The sequence below is a fragment of the Phyllopteryx taeniolatus genome, chromosome 1, assembly GCF_024500385.1.
Source record: "Phyllopteryx taeniolatus isolate TA_2022b chromosome 1, UOR_Ptae_1.2, whole genome shotgun sequence".
In the NCBI taxonomy this organism is placed as follows: domain Eukaryota; kingdom Metazoa; phylum Chordata; class Actinopteri; order Syngnathiformes; family Syngnathidae; genus Phyllopteryx; species Phyllopteryx taeniolatus.
This window is the reverse complement of record NC_084502.1, coordinates 40,476,224-40,499,508: the sequence shown is the minus strand read 5'-3', so window position 1 is coordinate 40,499,508 and position 23,285 is coordinate 40,476,224. Positions and strand designations below refer to the sequence as shown.

Below are 23,285 nucleotides of genomic sequence, written 5' to 3'. Positions count from 1 at the left end.
GTCACGTTATTAATGTGTCACACATCAACCATCTCCACAATGAATTATTACTATTACAACGCCTCAAAAAAATAAAATAAAACAAAACTCAGTAGCTACTCACCAGTTACTCAGTACTTGAGATTTTTTTAATACATTTTTTTTTTTTTACTCAGTACTTATTTACTCGTACACAGGTAATCATTGGGAATATTATTTTTTACTTTTACGAGTCATATTTTTCTAAAGTTTTTGGCTACTGTTCCCACCTCAATTTATAAACTGTAAAAACAATGTTCAAAGTAACGTGAGCTGTTTATACGGTCTGTCTATTGGCATAGAAACCATCATGGTAATAAAACACACGAACAACATAAGAGAGACATTTGCTGCCTAAATCTCTCCATCACCCTTGATAAAATTATGTTTAATCCTAGTTAACCCCACTATCTGCCACCTAGAATGTTGTCAGATAGAATAAAGGGATGTGTTGCCTCTGTGACTGGCCCCTAGGCTGTTTATCCGTCCATGTTTACTCAGCTGTGCCTGACAAGGGGTCGGTGCACAGTAGAATTGCTGTGAAGATGTCTGCCTGCCTGGCATTTTACTTACAGCAGAGCATGGATTCTGTATACACGCCTGTTTAGCACAAGTGGACACACAGGCGATTAGTGAGCGGTGGTAGGAATTGAGACATGCACGGCAAAAGACTGGCAGGTTTAGCCATCCAATAGGAAACGTAAAGAAGTGGAGGGGGTGACACTGTGACATATCGCTATTTGCATGCAGTGCAAGACCTCTGAAACTGCCATACGCCTATAACATCTAATCCAATTAATGTTTAAAAATGGCCACATAAGTGCATCACATAAGTGGCTGACTCTGCTTGTGCTCGCCCGAGAGACAATAATAAGAACCAAAAATTCATGTCCATAATCCAAGTCAGACGATTATTTCCTTCTGTTGACCAAGACGTCTGAAGGTTCATGTTCTTGTCCTAATAAAAGCAAAAGCAATAATAAATTCCCCAAAAATTATGTATGCATTTATGCATCAAACATTTTGCACTTTCTTTTTGGGAGGGGTAGCGAAGCAGCAGAAGGGACTCGAGTAGTGCTGCGTTTTTTGCGAACGTCACATTCAAACCAACAAATCTTTTGAGCAGTGGCCTGTTCTATAGGGAGACTAATTTAGATCAGCACCCCCCCATTGACGACTGTAGTCCCCTGAAGATTCTTGGACCCAGTCTGGCCACTCTGAACTCATTTTATTTTATTTTATTGAGTCAGTTCAATTGAGCTCAGCCGCCAAGGTGAGCCGCACGGGAATCCCGGTCTCAAACTGTGCCACTCGCAAGGAGGCCAACGTGGCTGAGCTCGGAGGGGCCGCCAACGACGCGTCGTGCTTTGTGGGCATCTCAGTCTCACTGTTCAGCGACTACGAGAGTCCCTCAAAATATGTTTTAATTAGGGCTTGGCAATAAAATGATAAAGATCCATCCATTTTCTACACCGCTTATCCTCACTTGGGTTGCGGGTATGGTGGAGCCTATCCCAGGTTACTGCGAGCGAGAAGCAGGGTACACCCTGAACTGGTTGTCAGCCAATCGCAGGGCACATAGAAACAAACAATCATTCACGCTCACATTCACACCTATGGGCAATTTTGAGTTTTCAATTGACCTTCCATGCATGTTTTTGGGATGTGGGAGGAAACCTGAGTACCCAGAGAAAACTCACGCTGGCACCGGGAGAACACTTCACACAGGCAAGGCTGGATTTGAACCCGGGCCCTCAGAACTGTGAGGCGGATGTGCTAACCAGTCGGTCACTGTGCCGCTAATGATCAAGATAAATATCAAAAATAGCTTTTCCTCGAAAGACATGAGATGCAGTCAATAGACTTCGCTAGACTGCATTTGTCCATAATTTGACAGCCAATACGAATAGCCAGTAATAATGGCAGTTGCTCCGCGTTGCACCAATCATGTGACGGGAAATGCCAAGTTAGATTGACGCACACAGCACATTAGCAGAGAGACGTAATGGCCGCTAATGTTTTCAACTGCTGCAGCCGTCTACCTCAGCAGTGGGAGAGGGCTGGGGGGGGAAAAAAAAAAAAAAACACAATTCTTCCCTCAGAAGAAACAACGGGAGACACATGTTAAACTTTATTGTTTTCAGCAAATAATCATTAACTTAGAATTTTATGGCTGCAACGCGTTCCAAAAAACCTGGGACGGGGTCATGTTTACCATTGTGTTACATCACCTTTTCTTTTAACAACATTCAGTAAACGTTTGGGAACTGAGGACACTAATTGTTGAAGCTTTGCAGGTGGAATTCTTTCCCATTGTTGCTTGATGTACAGCTTCAGCTGTTCAACAGTCCGGGGTCTCCGTTGTCGTATTTTATGCTTCATAATGCGCCACACATTTTCAATGGGAGACAAGTCTGGACTGCAGGCAGGCCAGTCTAGTACCCGCACTCTTTTACTACAAAGCCGCGCTGTTGTAACACATGCAGAATGTGGTTTGGCATTGTCTTGGTGAAATAAGCAGGGGCGTCCATGAAAAAGACATTGCTTGGATGGCAGCATATGTTTCTCCAAAACCTGTATGTACCTTTCAGCATTAATGGTGACTTCACATATGTGTAAGTTACCCATGCCATTGGCACTAACACAGCCCCATACCATCACAGATGCTGGCTCTTGAACTTTGCGTCCATAACAGTCCGGATGGTTCTTTTCCTCTTTGGACCGGAAGACACAATTTCCAAAAACAATTTGAAATGTGGATTCGTCGGACCACAGAACACTTTTCGACTTTGCATCAGTCCATCTTAGAAGAGCTCGGGCCCAGAGAAGACGGCGGCGTTTCTGGGTGTTGTTGGTAAATGGCTTTTGCTTTGCACAGTAGAGTTTCAAGTTGCACTTACGGATGTAGCGCCAAAGTGTATTTACTGTCCTTTGCAAATCATTGTATTTTGTTTTTATTTATGTTTAACACAATGTTCCAACTTCATTGGAATAGGGGTTGTACATTCATTGAGTTTTTTTACTTCTGAATCATGTCTGTCAGCCCTTAGCTTGAAGTACATATTGGATAATCAATACAAGAGCTAGTAAGCTAATTCTTACAAATCCAAACAATGATATACAGTCCATTATGTGTTTTCTGCGAGGAGTGGCTGGTCATGCAGTATGCTAGAAAATAATTTGAACAAATAGGTAGCAAAACATGTTGGTCAGCTTGAAAACAAATACAATACTGCTGTAAATTACATTTGGGGGGAACCCAGAAGGAGGAAAAAACACTCATTACAGCATCTTTAAATGGGTTTTAAATTGAGACGGATATTTTGCCGTGTACAACCTCTGATGTCCCTGATATATGTGATTTAATTTAGCCCTGATTCTGTTCTCAAAGCATTATCCGCCACTACTTCAAACATCAGAGTAATTTATTGCATTTCTTACGGGCCAGATGGTTTATAAAGTGGAAAGCCAAAGCAGCTGCTGCCCTAAACAACTCCCTATGTATTCAAGGGAGCCATCTTAACATTACCCTTGAACATACTAGACATCGACTCAGCTGCTCTTCCTTAAATCTCAACCTTTTTATTCCTCTGTGGCCTTCCTTTATAATCTAATGCCCCTGGAGCAATGAACCAGTCACAAGCAACATAGCACAATGATCAATAAAATGTTTTGCATGCATGGTTTTAATACTTATTCAAAAATCACCAGTCCCCACAACATTAAATGTAAATGTTTCAATACGTGTTATATGTACGTGCGATTGTGTGTGTTGGATTTGCAGTATCACCGAATAGATGGCTTGACAATAACTATAATTTTTTTATTTCTATTCTAACTTCTAACGAGAAAGGAAACAACTGAGCCAGTGCGCTATTTCAACCCAATAGGATATTTTTAATGACTTAAGACTCTTTTAAAAAGAGAATGTAGGATGTATTATGCGTTAATAAACCATCCTGATATTTAGAAAGGAGTACCTCTCATCCGTACACCCACCCAGTCCCCTCAAGTGCCCCTTACTCAGCGCTCCAATGCTATCGTCTCTGAAGGTGATAGGTAGTGAGAGGCTGGACAGAGCCTGGGAATAGGATGAGAGAGGCAGAGCGTCTCTACTGGCCTGTAAAATATTCATCAAATGAAGCAGAGGTGGGTGGGGAAGTGCGGCAGGAGATAGAGATGAGTCCACAGGGGCAAAGAACGTCATACTTTTCAGCAGTCAACTACAGGCAAAAACCGTGACCAAGGAGGAGGCAGAAAGTATTATTTTTTTTGTAATTACCATGTGTGAGCAGCTTGTTAAAATCCTGACTATAATACCCAAAGTAGAGGTTTTTAAATGTAGATGTTTTGTTTTGTTGAAGCAACTGACATTGTTTTCACCTTATGCTCTAAAAGTCAGGAGCAAGCCAGCTCAAGATCAATTCTCAGTCTGTATTTTGACTTTAAGGTTTCTCCCTTATTAGATTACAATACAAATTGTCAAATTTCCATGCAAATCTGGCTAGATTCAGCTGTGTTCTGTCTCTCAGAAAAACTAAATCTACTCTATACAAGTTTGCCTTTTAATTACTGTTATTAAGTAACATGGATGTGACATCATGTAATTTTCCATATCAGGTCAAACACAATCCATTGCTGGAAGATTGTTCACGATGTGTGTATTTTTTATGACAAATTTTCATAGGAAATAATGGAACTGGAAAATGGAAATGGAATTGATAGGATCCAAATTTTACACCGGGATAAAACCTCACAACTAATACATTGGACATCAACGCTATTCTAAGCTTTCATTTTGAAGCTGGCCCTCACATTGCGTTGCAGGCGTGTTACCGTAATGCATAGTATGAACAATCGTTGTGGTGGCTGGCTTATTTTTTGTTTGTTTATTTATTCTTCATACAGTGTAGGTAATGCCACTTTGAAGAAATAATTGTGCCAGGGGATCCTCGTCCTGGACTTTGACCAAGGATTGTGATGTTTTCTGCCATTTTTCAGATAGTTGAACCAGTAGCGTCGTTAGGCCTATTACTAAATCTAAAGTATTCTTTTTTTTTTACCCCCAAAAAATCTTGAATAAGTGGGAATAAACCACCAATAATCCTTCTTGGGATTGTTTGCCGTCCAAAAAAGAAAAATTGAGGGAAATTTTGAAAAGGAAAAAAACATACAAAACAAACAAACAAAATCTGCAGGGGTACCCTCTAATTGACAAGCTACTTAGTAGTAACATGAGACTTTCTGCTGTTACCTGGGGACGGGAGCTAACTAATTGTTTCTACCAGCAGTACCCAGAACTGTTGGTTGTTTGTTTACATAAAGATGAAGGAGATTGTAGCGTGCACATGCAAAAATTCACATCATGAAATGGAAGCGGACCTCATTCATTTATAGTTGTCGTCAGTGAATAATCATCATCATCATTATCCCTTCACCAATATTGAACTGTAGGAATTAGGGCGGTTGAGTGCAGAGAGTAACAAAGGAGTGACATCTACTGGAAATGTGAGTCTACAGAATTTCACAGAATAAAGACATTTTTGATGCAGTCCCGGAATCATATGGAACTGAATATGGATATGAAATATGAAACATTTCAGTCAAGGTGCATTCTATAACACTTCTTGAATAACTTGAAATGTTATTTAGGAGAGTAATGATTACAAAGTGGAGAGCCAAGAGATATTTTCAAGACTACTTTGATATTACTTTATTAATAACCTGGCCCTGCCTGTGTGGAGTTTGCATGTTCTACCCGTGTCTGCGTGGGTTTTCTCCGGGTACTCCGGTTTCCTCCCACATCCCAAAAACATGCGTGGTAGGTTGATTGAGGACTCTAAATTGCACGTAAGTTTGAATGTGAGCGCAAATGGTTGTTTGCTTACGTGTGCCCTGCGATTGGCTGGCGACCAGTTCAGGGTCGCCAGCCACCTCTTGCCCGAAGATAGCTGGGATAGGCTCCAGCACACCCACAACCCTTGTGAGGAGAAGCGGTAATTATTAGAAAATGGATGGATGGATGAAAATGATGGGCGTGGCTGACTTTATGACAACACAGTGACCTTTTTTTCATACAGGTTTGCATACTCTGTAACAATGTGTACCTTTTTTTGTGTGGTTAATGACTTGACTTTGAACTTTTTATTTTATTCTATTGTTTTAAAATCTGTCCAAAAACGTTAAAACGCCATTTTTGAGTCTTCATCTGAAATGTTCTGCTCGCGCGCAACATTCACTCACATCCTGTGCATCTCTTGGGGTGTGTGTGTGTATATGTATCCATCCATCCATCCATTTTCTGAGCCGCTTCTCCTCACTCGGGTCGCGGGCGTGCTGGAGCCTATCCCAGCTGTCATCGGGCAGGAGGCGGGGTACACCCTGAACTGGTCGCCAGCCAATCGCAGGGCACATATGTATATATTATATATATATAGAGAGAGAGAGAGAGAGAGAGAGAGAGAGAGAGAGAGAGAGAGAGAGAGAGATAGTGTGTGTGTCTATATATACTGTATGTACTATAGTGTAAAAGTGTAAACATGCATATACAGTATGTACAATAAATAATAATACAGGTGGACATATGTATATATGTGGATGTGCACATGCATTGGTTTGGTGTTTGTGTGGATGAATGTATAAATGAATTTCGATATTGCCAAGCCGAGAATACGGCAGTTTGAGCAATAGTTTACTTTTTTTTTTTAGTTTGTTTAATTCATTCTCTAACATTCTCTTTTGCACTCTTTGATATTGTGTTCGAAGGGAAGACAATATAAACCTTGGCTTCAGTATACACCTTTGGTCTTTGATTTTGATTTGTGGAATCATATATGAGCAAACTAACTAAATGTACTGTCTGAAGTCTGTGAAGCTGCTTTAACGTTTGTAATGTGTGCCGAGGACATCTCCCGGGGGACACTTAATTCTGACTTCAACCTATTGGGTCTGGGAAGGTCATGTTAAAAGTATCATTAAGTCACTTGCACTTTGAGTCTTATTCGGCTTCTGGCTTTAATTCACCTCCCTATGATTTATTTTCTCTTTTGAGTGTCTCTCTGTTCCAGCCAAGAATTATTATCACCTTGGTGAGTCAGCAGTTTATTCAGGACATTCTAGAGGATTGGGATGCTGGGGATTTTGTTTTTCTTGATTCGTTTGTGAGTGGAGTGTACTGTACATTGTTGTGGAGTTTCATGTCACCGTTTGAGGTACAACCGCTCAAAATAAGTCCTATACAGACTAGAGGCTGACACGGGAGTGGATGTTGACTCCCGCTCCCTCCCTCTCCCATAGAGGTTGATCCCACTCCCTCCCAATCCCACGTTTTTTGGGGAAAAAATCCCACTCCCACAGAGACTGATCCCAATGCCAAGCCAAAATTTTACAGAATCCCACTCCCATCTCCCCGACCCCTTTTTCTTACTCTAGTCAATCCTGCTACGTTTTTCTTTCTCGGTATAAAATATGGAGTACATGTCTGCCTTAGTTACCGTGATAAATACATTGAATTTCCGGAATAATCAAGAAACACAACATAGGTTTATTAACAAAAGCCGTATTAGACCCTTAGTTTAGCAATGTTCAAATATTGATTTGATTAAAAATAAAATATTACTGCATCATGGTTTCCCTCCTGTCATGAGTTCCACTCCCATCAACTGCCACCATCATGGTTTCCACTCCGATCCATTCCTGGTTACATTGTTTTCATAGTTCCTGGTCCCACCCGCTCCCGAACACCTTCGTTCCCGCTCCTGCCCAATGCCGTGTTTGATGGTGAAATTTGCTCCCATCCCACGAGATTGCCACGGAAACACACGGGATTCCCGCAGGACCCGTTGGGAAGCCCGAAAAATGTCAGCCTCTAATACAGACCACTGTGTCATTTCCGTATTGCATTCCAATACCTGAAACTAGCTGAAGTAGTGATGGGCAATATATCGTGAAGCTCGATTCGATCGATATTTTATTAATGCTTGATATGGATCATCGATTTTATTTTTTCATTAGTCCGCGAAACTTTGTTGCCCCGCAGCAGTTCTTGTTGTGCAATGACAACATGGATGACATGCTAGTGACTAGCAAGCAAGAAATAGTCCAAAAATGGTTGTGTAACATCTATCTTGCGGAAACAACAGTAGTCTGCAAAATGTGTGTGCAAAATCATCTGAAGATGAAGCACCTGATCGTGCACGTAATAATGTATGTATCACACTCATGTAACTTAAACAAAACAACGCCGCAGGACGCGTTGCGATCGTTGTGGCACCTGAAGCGCTTGCGTTTTTTTTTTTTTTTTTGCTCCATTAAGATAACAGGCAGGAAGATAACAAGATAGTAGTTTTCCGATCATGGACGAGATAAAAAGCACTTCAGGGCTTGTTTATATTAGCATTTAGCAACTAGTTTTGTTCCATGAGCGATCAAGCAAAATGTTTCACAGTGGGCTGCCGTCGCTGTCTGAGCTACAGGTTCCGGACAGTTGCTCAATGTGGCATTCTCAAGAATCGGTCTTGTATTTCTTTTTTATATTAACTTTATTTACAGATCACCCTGCGACCATAGTGAAACTAAGCGGTGTAGAAAATGGATGGATGGACGTTACATTCATTCGACATGATGTCACAAATCCTCTTCTTCTTTTTTTCTTTTTCTTCTTCTTCTCCTTCTTCTTGATTTACAGTAGACTGGGCATGTTTAAGTGCATTGCTGCCACCTAAAGGTTAAGTGATGGACGCCTAGAACAGAGCCAAACCCCTAAGAAATACATTAACAAATATTGATGACAATTTATTTACGATTATGATAATAGAGTGAGGATTATCTTATGCAATTGAACATTATGTAGAATTATTTTACATCCTATTACATACTATAATATACTGCAATAACTGTCCCGCAGTAATGTTCTTGACATAATGTAAAAAAGATGGAGAGGCGGACAAATTATTAGGAAAGTGAATTTCTATAGGTTGGCAGCTCTGCAGTCATACCCATAAATGCAATTTTAAGTTAAAAAAAAAAACAGGAAAAGTAAAAAGTAAAAGTAATGTTTATAATGGTTAAATAAACCTTCTCCTTTATAATGTAAATAAATGTGGTCTGGTCCGGATTTTTACATTTATAAACTTTAATAAATAAATATCGAGTCATATCGAGTATCGACATTATGGGGGGAGGAAATGTGATATCAAATCGCCCAGCACTGAGCTGAAGTGAGTGCAGCAATTGGACAATTGCAAGTGTTGTACAATAGGGCTGAAGTCTGCTCACTCCCGTAGTCATTTCCCCACCCTGTTAGTTGTTGAAGTAGCAATACAGTAGTAGTAACACAGGCAAAACTGTCTCGCCACTTTACCAAGACATCTTCATCCTTCCAACAATTTGGAAGTGTTCCCATAAACACAACAGCACGAATGGATTGAGTCTACCCTGCTGTAGACAGACCTTGTCAAATGGATGGGAAAGGGCAAGTATTTGTGATTCAGGGATTCTTTTAAAATCTAATGTGCATCTGCAGTCAGAATTGTAAATTTATGTGCATTATTTTTAATGATGGTGCTCTGTTGCATGCTTTTAAAGCACTCAAACAGCAAAACTGGTTGCGAGGGACAGCTTTATTGATCATAGCTCTCTGATGGCTTGTGTCTGTAAAATAAGAACTGAATATTGTGGGGGGGGGAAGAAAAGTACCTGAAGTATAACAAATTAGAATTAAAGTGAAGTTCATCTTTAACTATTTATAATCACTGATGAATGGATGAAGAGGAATAGAATGAGCTATTCATCTGTGATGTCCATCTTTAACACTTCCATCATACAATATGCATGACATGACTTTGTGATCTATTCATTCATCTTAACAACTACTTGCAGTATGTAAGATATGCAGACTGTGTAATATGCAGTACATGATGGATGTTTTTTCCACACATACCATCTCTGTCACACCATACACCATTACACAAGACATGACGCACACTCCTCATGACCAATCATGATGCTGCTGAACATCACGCACCTGTCATGGCCATTCAATTACATTTATGCGTGACTGACTTATGCTAAAGTCACAGTGTTTTAGGGATTGTTGTTCATAATGCAAAGCAGGATCACTATATAGTTCCGCAAATACTGTACTGTGTGTGAGCCATTATCAGACGATCAAAGGAAGCTAGCGTCAAAGATTAAATTCATCGTCTACAGGCTGTGATGTAAAACAGTCAAATCAATGAGCAAGTGTTTTTCTGTTATTTGTGCTTTACACCTCAAATTGATTTAATTGTAAAGCATACTGAATTAGAAAAATGTTGAAAATGTTCATTCTCAGTGAAGTTGAGTGCCTTAGGGCTCCGTGCAGCTTTCTACTACTTTCACTCTGACTGTACAGTCTCTTTCACTTTGCATCGTTGCCCTCATGCATTCACACCTTGGATGCTTTATATAATCTTGCAAAGGCTCCGATGTCAGATTAACCCCCCCCCCCCCCCCCTCCCCCCAAAAAAGGTCAAAACAGGCACATTGTTGTCAACCAGCATACACCAATATCATCTATAATTATAGTCATACCCTACACACCTCTGTTGATATCTCACATAGCTGCTAACATTTGTTAATATTGTAGCTTTTCCTAGTCATAAAGGCAGCAATTTTCCTGGCTGGTAAACTTGGTCACCATAGTAACATGAGGATCATTACAATTGCAATGAAGTGCATGTAGGTAAAAGAAGTGTTTAATCACCAGCCTGCAGGTCTTCATAACCACACTGACATGAGTTTTCCTCCCAAATGCAAGAGTAAAAAATATTTTTATTTTATTTTAATTTTATTTTCTCCTCTTCTCTTGTCTCCATGGTTTTCCACTATATACGGCTCCTATTCTCTTCTGCATGTTCAGCCACAAAGGGAGACAAACACTGACCCCCAGTGGAAAAGGACTATTAAGAAGATTTTTTTTTAAGCTCACTGTAACCAATTGATGGTTTACAAGAAAGCAATCTCTCTGATCTATCTCTCAGGTCTTCACTCGTTATGGCAAATGTTATACCTTTAATGCCAGGGGTAATGATCGCCCTCCCCTCATAACCACCAAGGGCGGAATGGGTAATGGACTGGAGCTCATGTTGGACATCCAGCAGGATGAATACCTGCCTGTCTGGGGAGAAACCGGTGAGTTAGAACACTATTCACTTATTGAAAGGATCACACACCGGCATTGTGGACAGGTGTGTCTGGTGCTGGGTTGCACTGACACTGACATTATTCATCACTATTCAGATGAGACATCATTTGAAGCCGGGGTCAAAGTGCAGATCCACAGTCAAGATGAACCTTCTTTCATCGATCAGCTCGGTTTCGGAGTGGCTCCTGGATTCCAAACGTTTGTCTCTTGTCAGGAACAGAGGGTAACAACTTTTTATGGTTAATGTCTTGACTTTTTTCTCTTGTGTTCTTTCAGGTTATAATTGAGCAAAAGCATTAGAAGACACGATGCGACATAATATTGCAACTCATTGCTTGCAATAACTGCATGAAGCCTGTGACCCATTGACATTATTATATTGCATTGTTCTTTTACAATGCTTTCATAGGCTTCCACCACAACCTCTTTCAGTTGTTGTTTGTTTTGAGGTGTTAATCACTTCAGTCTCCTCTAAATGCATGCTCTATAAGGTTTAAGTCTGGAGACTCACTTTACCAGTCTAAAACCTTCCACTTCTTGCTCCTTGCGAAGTCAATTGTTTCAGCAGTGTGAGCTTTGAGTCATTATCTAGCTGCATGATTCTTTGCTTTCTTTAAATTGGTAGACAAAATGTTTGTGAATACTTCTTTATTCATTTTTCTGCTGCCACCATGTTGTTCAATGAAAATTTGTGATCCTGTTCCAAAAGAAAGAAAGAAAAAGACAAAGCTATTACATTACGTACACCCGCTTTTACATACACAGAGCTGGGACATTCATTGCTATTCATTGTTTGAATAACAAATCTAATAGGAAACACTCGAGCAAAAAATGATACTTGTCAGTCACGTTCCAATAATTTTGCATTAAAAAGTTTAAAGAAAAGATTCTGTCTTCTAGGTTGTGTACATCCAGCTGAAATGTTATATCTCTTGTCTCATATTTCTTTTCATTGAACCTACATGTGGCGGCATGGTGGGTGACTGGTTAGAGTGTCTGTTTCACAGTTTTGAGGTCAGGGGTTCAATCCCCGGCCCCGCCTGTGTGGAGTTTGCATGTTCTCCTCTTGCCTGGGTGGGTTTTCTCCGGGCACTCCGGTTTTCTCCCACATCCCAAAGACATGCGTGGTAGGTTAATTGACGACTCTAAATTGCCCGTAGTTGTGAATGTGAGTGCGAATGGTTCTTTGTTTATATGTGCCCTGCGATTGGCTGGCAACCAGTTCAGGGTGTACCCCGCCTCCTGCCCGATGATAGCTGGGATAGGCTCCACCACTCCCGTGACCCTTGTGAGGATAAGCGGCTCAGAAAATGGATGGATGAACCTACATGTTTTCAGTCGATAGAAAAAAATAAAGGCCTCACTTTTCCAATACTTTTGGGAGTTTACACAATTTTTTTTTATATATATTCTCCTCTTAATTTGGTTTCTAAAATGCCTTGCATACAAAAATAAAGTGTTGTGTAATGTTGCAGCTGATATATCTTCCACCACCTTGGGGTGACTGCAAGGTGACACCCATGGATTCAGACTTCTTTGATACTTACAGCATTACAGCCTGTCGTATTGACTGTGAAACACGCTACCTAGTGGACAACTGCAACTGCCGCATGGTGCACATGCCAGGTAAGAAATCATCCATAAATTTTCTGTGCACCTGAAATCAAAAGTATGTGAATCTTTTGGAATTACCTGGATTTCTGCATAAATTGGTCATAAAAAATTAAATCTGATCATTCATCCAAGTAAAAACAGCAGACAGTAATCTTAAAATAATACTACACAAAAAGTATGTTTTTGTGTTTTTATTGGCCACACCATTTAAATATTCCCAATCCAGGGTGGAAAAAAAGTATGTAAACCCCAAGGCTAATGGTTTATCCAAGAGCTAATCAGAGTCAGGAATCAACCTAATGTCCAATCAATATGATGAGATTTGAGGTGTTGGTTAAAGCTGTCTGCCTTGTATACAGTTAAGAATTGTTAACTTGTATGATGTTTCACAGCGCTACTACAGTGGTACCTTGAGATACAAGTTTAATTCATTCCGTGACCATGCTCTTGTCTCAAAACACTTGTATCTCAAAACATATGTCCCTATTAAAATGAAAGGAAATGCAATTAATTGTTGTGTACAATAATACGGAAACATAAAATTGTTTCCGTTCCATCCATCCATTTTCTGAACCCCTCATCCACAGTCCACCTCCCCCCCCAAAAAAAACACCACAATCCAAAAAAAAAAAAGTTCAATAAAGGAAGTAGCAAGACATTGTGAAATACACACACTGGTTTCATTTGCGTGTTTATGCCTTAAAATGCACCGTCACTCTCTCTCTTTCTCCACACACTCGCTCGGTCCCCGCCCTCTCATGTTCCTCGAGCAGGAACACTTTGTGTCTCTCATTAGCAGTTACAATCCATCCATCCATCCATCCATCCATTTTCAACACCACTTATCCTGGTTAGGGTCACGGGACGCTGGAGCCTATCCCAGCTGACTTCGGGCGAAAGGCGGACTACACCCTGAACTGGTCGCCAGTCAGTCGCAGGGCACATATAGACACGGACAACCATTCGCACTCACATTCACACCGTCACTGAGTGGGAACTGAATCCACGCTGCCTGCACCAAAGTCAGGCGAGTGTACCACTACACCATCAGTGACGTTACAATCCAATAACTTTTGTTTTACAAGTCTTGTGTACAAACACACAGTAACAACATTTGCACTCACTTGACATTCATTTGCACCCAACATGACATTCAGTTCTTTAATAATGTTAGGCGTGCTGATCTGCTTTTGAGTAAATCCTCCAACTCAATGTCTCACGTGTTCTGCGGATGGAAGCTCTGTAACTTCTCCAGGAACACACAACACTTAAAAAAAAGGCCCACAGTTTATCAAGAAATTTTGCAGTAGAACTTAAGCCCATCCGTCGGCCAATCAAATCAATTTAATCAAGCAATAGCTTAAACAGAAGAAAATGCACCTTCTATATTGGCCCAGCCAGAGCCCTGACCTCAATCTGATTTAGATGCTGTGGCATGACCTCAAGAGAGCGATCACACCAGACATCCCAAGAATATTGCTGAACTGAAAGTTTTGTGCAGAGCAAGGTCCAAAATTTCTCATTAGTGTTGTGTACGTCTGATCTACAACTAAAGGAAACATTTGGTAGAGGTTATGCCAAAGTAGGCGCAACCAGTTAAGAAAATTCAAGGTTCACATATGTTTTCCATCCTGCACTGTGAAAGTTTACGTTGTGTTCAATAATATGGAAACATAAAATTGTTTGTGTGGTAGTAGTTTAAGGAGAGTATTTTTGTCAATTTGTGTCACATTGGACAGGAGTCTTCAATGGACCTATTGTACATTTATTTGGATTGTAGAACCCACAGTTCCCGCAGTAAGCCTGTCAAGAACAAGTAAATCCACTAACTTGTAAACAAAAATGGTCACGATATATCACTGTGCACCTAAGCCATGTTAATAAATATATAGTACATTTACTGAAAGCCCTTCCAAGACCAATGAGGACGTCACATGCATTTTTATTAATGTGATTTGGTTGCAGGCGATGCACCCTACTGCACTCCGGAGCTCTACAAAGAATGTGCTGATCCCGCTCTTGGTAAGAAAGAGGCTTTTGTTCAACTCTGGTCTGGACCTATACAAAGGGAAATACCACATTACTGTAATTTATATCACGACATTACCTAGTCTTTAAGTCTTTTATTAATCTTTTTTTTCTTCCCCTCCAGATTTCCTGGTGCAGAGAGACAATGATTTCTGTCTGTGTGAAACACCATGCAACATGACCAGATACAGCAAAGAACTGTCCTTTGTAAAAATCCCCAGCAAGGCCTCTGCTAAATATCTTGCAAAGAAATACAACAAATCTGAGCAGTACATCAAGTAAGTACCAGCAATAAATTTAATGATTTAGTTTGTCTCAATTGAAAACTGTGAATGTGGTCATCCAGGTTAAAGGGGTAATACCAGGGCTGGCCCGCACAGAGGGCAGGGTTAAGAGATGCGAAGGGCGCCGCAGCCTCAAGGGGGCGCCAAACATTGTGTGAAAATAAGAAATATATTAAAAATATTTTATTTATTTTGCAGGGGGTAAATTCACCTTCAATATATTAATATTAAAATAATATGAGAATGAAAAAAAATATTAAAAAATAAATAAAAGAAGAGGCGCCAAGTGAACTATGTACAGTACTTTGAAATCAGCTTAACTCGAGACTCTCTCTCCCATTTTCCCCACAATGTGCAGAGTGATGCATTCAAATCCCCTCGGAGTTAACAGCGCTAAGCAGAACACTTCTTGCTCTCACAACCTCCTCAACAGCAACACACAACAATAAACACACATAACTGTAGAAAAGGCTACAAAGTCCCTTACCCTTTAAGGAAATGTGTTAATATTCATAATTTACATTCCTTAAACCTTTGCTAATTGTGTACATATTTATACAGTGGAACCTTGATAGAACGGACTAATAGGGGCGGGGGGTCATCCGATATAGCAGATTGTCCGTTACATTGAAGCTTTTTTTTTCGTTTTTCGTTTTTTTTAGGCCATATGCACCCATATTACTGTACGGTACAAAATTATCGGTTTGTACGTTTTTTTTTGTGTGGCCTAAAACGCACAGCACAATACAAAGTTATTGTAAATAAATGCATTTAAAAAAGCTTGAATATGTTTGAAAGTTTCCCATTTTATCCAAACTTACCACACCGGTTTGCTTGGTAATGGTGACATTGTTGACGTACAGTACTCATCATAGGCGAGTCGATTTCATGAGCCCCGAGGAATTAGTGTGCTTCCTAGTTCAAAATCAGATGCCAAAGGTGAACGGCTTGACAAAAAACTGTTACAGTACCAAAAACAGCATGTTCCAGACTCCGACTTATGTTTTGTATTACTCAGAGCCATGCTGCTCTCTCTCTCTCACTTTATGCACAATAGATAGATGACACAGATCACATGGCCGCCATGTCAATGCCCCACATTCAACATGGGCGCCACGTAGGCACAGGAGGCACGTCTTTTGGAATTGGATCTAGTATACCTGCCTGTCTGGTACAGCGGCCAATTCTGGAACTAACAGACTGTCAACGGCATTTTATGTGACAAAAGGAAACTCAGTCCCGACGGTCCGTTTTATCTGATATCTGTTATATCGGGGTCCGTTTTATCGAGGTTCCACTGTATAATATTGTTCTTAAATTTTTGTTCGCGTGATTCGCAGATGCGCAGTGGCACGTCTGCGTCGCGAGGCAGTCTATAATAGAAAAAGCAACCATTTAAACAAAGAGAAAAATAAAAACACAATAAAAAGAGCATACAGTGCAAGAAAGATCGTTTAAAAGAGGAAATTCTCTAAAAAGCATGAGAAAAAATAACAATTTTAACCTGGACTTAAAAACATTCACACTTAGGGCTGATGTCACTTCTGTTGTAAACTTATTCAATTTGTGTGTATCATAGTTCTAAATGCTGCTTCATCATGTTTGCTTTGGACTTTGTACTCCACTATTTGACCTGAGTCTGTAGATCTTAGCGCCCCACTGGGTTTATATACCATTAGCATTTCTTTCATGTATTCAGGACAAAAAACATTTAGTGATTTATAGACCAGTAGCAGAACTTTAAAATCTATTTTAAAGCTGACTGGGAGCCAGTGTAGATACTTTAGAATTGGAGTATTATGCTCTGACCTATTTGTTCTGGTCAGAACCAGAGCTGCAGCATTCTGAAAGAGCTGTAGTTGTTTATTGCTCTTTTGGGCGAGTCCAGTCAGAAGACCATTACAATAGTCAAGTCTACTTGAGATAAAAGCACGGATGAGCTTCTCCTTGTCTGCTTGACACATGCCAGCCTACACTCTGGATATGTTATTCAGCTGGTAGAAGGCAGTTTTAGTAATTGATTTGATATGAGTGTTGAAAGTCAGGTCAGAATCGATCAGTACATCAAGGTTTCGGACTTGGTCTTTGTTTTTTTAAGAGAGTGGGTCCAGGTATTTACTAACAACAATCCTCTTTTCTTTATTGCCAAAAACAATTATCTCAGTTTTGTTGTGGTTTAATTGAAGAAAATGTTGGCTCATCCAGTTATTTATCTGTTTTAGACAGTGACACAACACCTCAATTGAACTGTAGTCATCTGGAAACACTGCATCTGGAGACACTACCCTCCACGATCCGCCACTACCGCTCCCCCTTGAAGAGATGATCCACCAAATTATTTAATCATATTGTAACAGGAGCACTCTAGTGCTGTACAAGTGAGAGTTCATCTCAAGTCGAAAGTTGTGGGTGAAAGAACATCACACGGAGAGAGAATAACGATTCCGACTCCCCATTACAATATATCCCTCCGCCAATACATTCCAGTTGTCCCAAAAATTAAATAATGAAATAGGTCGACTACAAAAATACAGATATCAATACAAAAATAAATCTGACATCCTTCCCTCTCTTCAAATGAAATGTCCACATTTCAAATTAAAACATATTAGTTAATATATATATATATATATATATATACACACACACACGTATATATACAAATTGCAAACTGCCGTAGTCCTTGGAAACGTGAAGAATAGGCCTTCATCCTGCAGTGGATAAAAAATGGCTGCTGATGATGATGATATACTGTATTTATATAGTACAGAATATAGACATGAAGAGGAAATTATTGTATTGAAGGGAAAACAGAAAGGAGAAAATCCAAACATCTGTCCCAGTGCCTTCATTGTGGTCCCATCTCAGAGTCAGCCTCAAGTGTTTTTTGGCCAATATAGACAGGAATGGAGACAGCTCACTTACCGTGAACTAGTGACAAAGCCAAATATCTTCGTTACAATGTTAAAGGGAAATAATAACATGTAAATACACAAATTATTTTACGTTAAACTAAAAACTTAAAACAACAGTGACAGCCACATTTGTTGCAGAGAAAATTGAAAAATTAATACATTTAAGGCTGGAGCTTAACGGCACAGAAATTACAAATTTGTGTATTATGTTTCTTTCATACTACTTACACTCATTTACAATAACACAGTTTCTCTTGTTATTTTTGTATATAGTTCTCAACATCCTAAATCATTAAAATGCAGATGTCATGAGACTTAAAGCACCTCATTGCTCAAGACAAATCTAAGTAATGAAACTTCTTGATGAACTGTCAAACTACTGAATGCTAAAATAAAATGAGACAAAAGGTAAATGTTGCTTGGTCATTGAGTAAACTCCAGGAAAAATCTGTTGCTGAATAATTCTCTTTCAAGTGGGGAGGCTGCACATATTTGCAATAAATTGACAACTTCTAACATGGAAAACATAGACATCATTGATTCAAATGTAAAGAAATGCCCAATTGGTATTATTAGAAATGACAATAGCAAATACTCCCTCCTCTGACTGATTGGTATAGTGTTTGCTATCTGTTGGGGTAGGGGCAAATTTATTGATGTGACCCCAGATAACTTTGGAAACACCTCAAAATGGACCAAACTGTCCAGAACACAGGGTAGAAAAAAAAGAGGGAAAATGGGAGAAAGTTTAGGAGGGGGGGGGGGGGGCTCACATTTCCTGCTATATTAATTGTCTGTTTTATCTCTGTGAAACACTTTGGGTTGCATTTTTATGTATGAAAAGTGCTATATAAATAAAACGGGCACCCGTTGTAGAGTTGCTAATTTGCATGAGACAAGACCACACCTCAAAAGAAGCGAAATTCAGGGTGACTAGAAAAATTGGGATAAAAGTCTGCTATAATTCAGGATCCTTGGGGTATTTTAGGTACCGATAAGTGTGTCACAAACATGCTATTAAGATACCTTGGAACGTTTTTTTTCAGTGGTGAAAACAATTGCACCATTTCCTTTCTATGATGAATATGAACTCTAAACTCTGCAGGGAAAACCTCCTGGTTTTGGATATCTTTTTTGAGGCTCTCAACTATGAAACTATTGAACAGAAGAAGGCGTATGAAGTGGCTGGACTATTAGGTACAATATTATGGGAATCATCAATAACTGGACATAGAGAATTTGTGCTTCCTTTTCATTTTGATAATTTTAATTTACTGTAATTATCCTGCCTGCCTTGATTTGAATATTCCAGGTGATATTGGTGGACAAATGGGACTTTTTATTGGTGCGAGCATACTCACTATTCTGGAGCTATTTGACTATCTCTATGAGGTGAGTCAACTTGAAAAACTACTGTAGTTATAGAAAGTCTACACACCCGTGTTCAAATGCCAGGTTTTTATGAAATAAAAAATAAGACCAACATAAAGCATTTCGGCAGCACGGTGGACGACTGGTTAGAGCATCGGCCTCACAGCTCTGAGGACCGAGGTTCAATCTCCGGCCCCGCCTGTGTGGAGTTTGCATGTTCATCCCGTGCATGCGTGGGTTTTCTCCGGGCACTGCGGTTTCCTCCCACATCCCAAAAACATGCATGGTAGGTTAATTGACAACTCTAACTTGCCAGTAGGTGTGAATGTGAGTCCAAATGGTTGTTTGTTTATATGTGCCCTGCGATTACCCCGCCTCCTGCCCGATGATAACCTACTACAACTATTTAACAATAATGTTTTTTAGGATACGTCATGAACTGATCCAATAATTACAAATAACAGGCGGAAACTTTCTTCAATACAATAAATTAAAAGCAGCAATTAAAAAAAAAAAGAATACCAACACTCCAGAGCACCTGCAACTGCCGGAGTTTGTCAAGCAAATAATTAAGCTTCTCCCGCAAAGTAAAAGAAATCTCTCAAAAGTTTATAAATTACTTTCATGAACGAAATCAATGCACTTACCAATCACCAAATGGGAAGAAGACCTTTCCATGTCCGCTGACCGTAGCTACTGGATACAGATTTGTAACAATACGTTTAGAATGACACAAAAACAGAAATCTACAGCTTATACAATATAAAGTGCTCCATAGAACACACTTTACTCAGTACACTATGCATAAAATGGGCTTCTCTCCATCTAATATATGCCGCAATGCACCACAAATACCCCAGACACCTATTGTCATGCTATATGGGAATGTATACCAATTCAATGCTTTTGGTCTTTGGTTACGCAAAAACTCTCTTATATTTAGAATTTTCAGGATTCCACTTTCTGTTTGACGAACAGGACAAAAAAAAAAAAGTGGAGAAAATATGGAACAACAGTGACATTACCAAGAACTTGATGTCCTTCCAAAATTGATGAAAAGACGAGGGAGAAATGGGTCAGGGAGGCTGCCAAGAGGCCAACTATAACATTGCAGGAGCTGCAGGGATTTCTGGCAGGTCTGGCTCTTCAGTACATGTGACAAGAATCTCCCCTTTTCTTCCTACTGTATGTCAGGACTATGGGGTAGGGTGGGAAGACAGAAGCCTTATCTTACAAAAAATAAAAAATAAATCCAAGCCCGGCTACATTTTGCAAAAACACACTTGAAATCTGTGAAAATCTGTTATGGACCGATGAAACCAAGGTTGAGCTTGTTGGCCATAATTTCATGGGCCCAAAAACATGTATGGTAGGTTAATTGAAAACTCTAAATGTCCCGCAGTTGTGAATGTGAGTGTGAATTGTTGTTTGTTTCTATGTGCCCTGCAAATGGCTGGTGACCAGTTCAGGGTGTATCCCCGCCTCTCGCCCAGATTCAGCTGGGCTAGGCTCCAGCTCGCCCCCTATCCAATTGAGTCGTAGAAGTTATAGGTCACATTAATGGTGAATTTATTCTGAAATGGTTTATTTTTGGTGTCAGTTTCCCAAAAAGTTGGCATTTGAACAGGGGTATGCAAACTTTTTATATCCACGGTACTGTTTTCTTTATAGTCATTGACCATTCTGTTTTATCTTTTTAGGTGATAAAGTACAAGCTGTGTCGCTGCTCTGATAAAAAGCACAAACACAATAACAATGATCAGGGTACTGTACTGAGCCTTGATGATGTCAAGTGTCACGTCAGTAACTTCCATTAGTTGCCCAGAATCTCAGAGAGTCTCCACGGACTTTGTTCAGTGCTATAAGCCAACAGGTAAAGTGTCTCAACTGTGTCTGAACTTTGACAGAAGTGAAGAAAAAGACACTCAGATGGCAGGACTGCAGTGACAAACACGAGTGACTGTGCCGTGTGGCAATTTCTCATAAAGCTCTTTGACACATACAGCAGCAACAAAGATCATAAAACATAGGCATGAACAAAACTGAAGTTCCGATGTGTTCGGTTTATCTGCATAAAAAGATTTTGGTTTTGTCGGTAATGTAAAAAAAATATTATCAATGATTTTTACATCATATATTTGATGACTTGCATGTAAGTTTTATCGACTTTTTAACAACGTCCCATTTTTATTTTCATGCCATCCAAGACCAGATTTGGACAGTCTTTCCCATGTTAAGACTCCTGAAAACATATTGACATTATACAGTATTCTACCTCATTGTGCAAGGTGATAGCAAGTACAAGTGACTGAGGTGAGGAAAACAGACACAATTTCAAGTATTGTATTGAAATGGTAAGAATGGGCAGAAGAAAATCCAACATTGGCATCATCAAGATTTGTAGTGCAGCAATTGTAAATATTTGCAGGGGTACTTCAGAGTATGAAAATGCTCTAATGCTATTGCTGAAACCTATGGTTTACATGCAATGGCACTTCAAATATCTGTGGTAAATGGGAATAAATGCCAAGAACCACTAGTAATACAATATTTGCTGTTTAATTTTCCTTATCAGTCGCTGTTTAGAACAACTGACAACTTTGACTGCAGATGTTGTTTGTCTATCTTTTGAGAACTGATGTCTTTACATGACAATAAATTGTTGAATGTCTCATCATCTAGGGCTCAAGTCGCATGTAGCACTGTGCTGCCATCTAAAATGCCATTTATCAATGAACATTTAACCTGCAGATGAGGTTGTATACTGATAGCATCTATGTATGTTTATGGTTGTGCAATGCTAGTGCCAAAGGCTGACGCTGATATCGGAAGAGTTGTTTCCAGCAGTGCCTGTTTGAAAGTTTGTCTCTTGCAACTTTCTGTGATATACTATTTATACTGGTTTTTTTTTCTGTCATTCCTATTGAGCTCAATGTTAAGGTCCAACAACAATACCATCAGCTGACATTAAAACAAAAATAAAAAACATGTAACTACTGCTGTTATTACAAATAATAACCGCAATATTTTATCATAGTCTAAATTGTATACTGTACTAGACTTGCTATGCGTCGCTGTTTTCTGTCTGATGGCATCAGTAAAGAATATGAATATTAAGCTTTACTTTTTAGTTTTGTGGCTACGGTCAGAGCTTCTTATTGTATCAAGTAATTACCCAGATATATTGTCTTTTGCAGTGTCTGCTGCATGAAATCCGAAACATTGTCGCTCTACGAAGAAAAGTATTAATCTCCCCAAAAAAATGTATTCTAGAAAATTTGTTTTTGCGTCTTTGACACAAACTTTGTTTGCTTAAAATACTGTACATAACTCACACAACTTGGAGATAATACTATTATTGGGCAGGGTGAGGGTTTTTTTTTTGTCAGGGCTTTCCTTTTGTTTTTAGGATGACATTCTGTTGTGTTGATACACATAAATTATGGAATTGAAGGAAATGTTTCATTAAAGTTCAAGTTCTAGTGTTGCCTTTTGTTCAATCCAATGCTTTCTGTGTCATCATTTCTTATGTAGAACTTTGGTTGCACTTCCTGCTTAGCTTCCTCCCATCCTTCACTGAGTTTTACTCAATTAAATAAAATGCTGGGAGAGGCTCCAGGGAGAATATTTGTTTTTCTGGAGTTTAATAGAAGTCCCTTTCTAAACATTTACACCAACTCAAAGCTCCCGGCAGTTGCTGCCCTCGAATAGCGCCACAATGTCAATGAGCAGTCTGCCACACAAATGAAAAAACTGTATGCATATCAGAATGAATGCAAATCATTTGTGTTGCCCAAATATTTACCTTTTATGTTGAATTTAAGTGAGACTCAAATGTCATTCTTCAAAAATAAGCAGATTTTAATTTAT

General features: G+C 39.5%; 1 protein-coding gene across 1 annotated transcript in view; it reads left to right on the top strand.

Annotated features, from left to right (window-relative positions):
* Positions 1 to 22,908, top strand: part of LOC133488033 (acid-sensing ion channel 1A-like) — a 66,752-nt gene extending 43,844 nt beyond the window's left edge. The window contains exons 3-10 of the mRNA XM_061795438.1: positions 11,040 to 11,190; positions 11,299 to 11,426; positions 12,679 to 12,829; positions 14,783 to 14,839; positions 14,970 to 15,123; positions 19,150 to 19,241; positions 19,357 to 19,436; positions 21,116 to 22,908. Of these exons, the coding sequence (XP_061651422.1) occupies positions 11,040 to 11,190; positions 11,299 to 11,426; positions 12,679 to 12,829; positions 14,783 to 14,839; positions 14,970 to 15,123; positions 19,150 to 19,241; positions 19,357 to 19,436; positions 21,116 to 21,232 (930 nt within the window). The 3' untranslated portion in view covers positions 21,233 to 22,908. The remainder of the gene's footprint in view (positions 1 to 11,039; positions 11,191 to 11,298; positions 11,427 to 12,678; positions 12,830 to 14,782; positions 14,840 to 14,969; positions 15,124 to 19,149; positions 19,242 to 19,356; positions 19,437 to 21,115) is intronic.
* Positions 22,909 to 23,285: the final 377 nt, after the last annotated feature.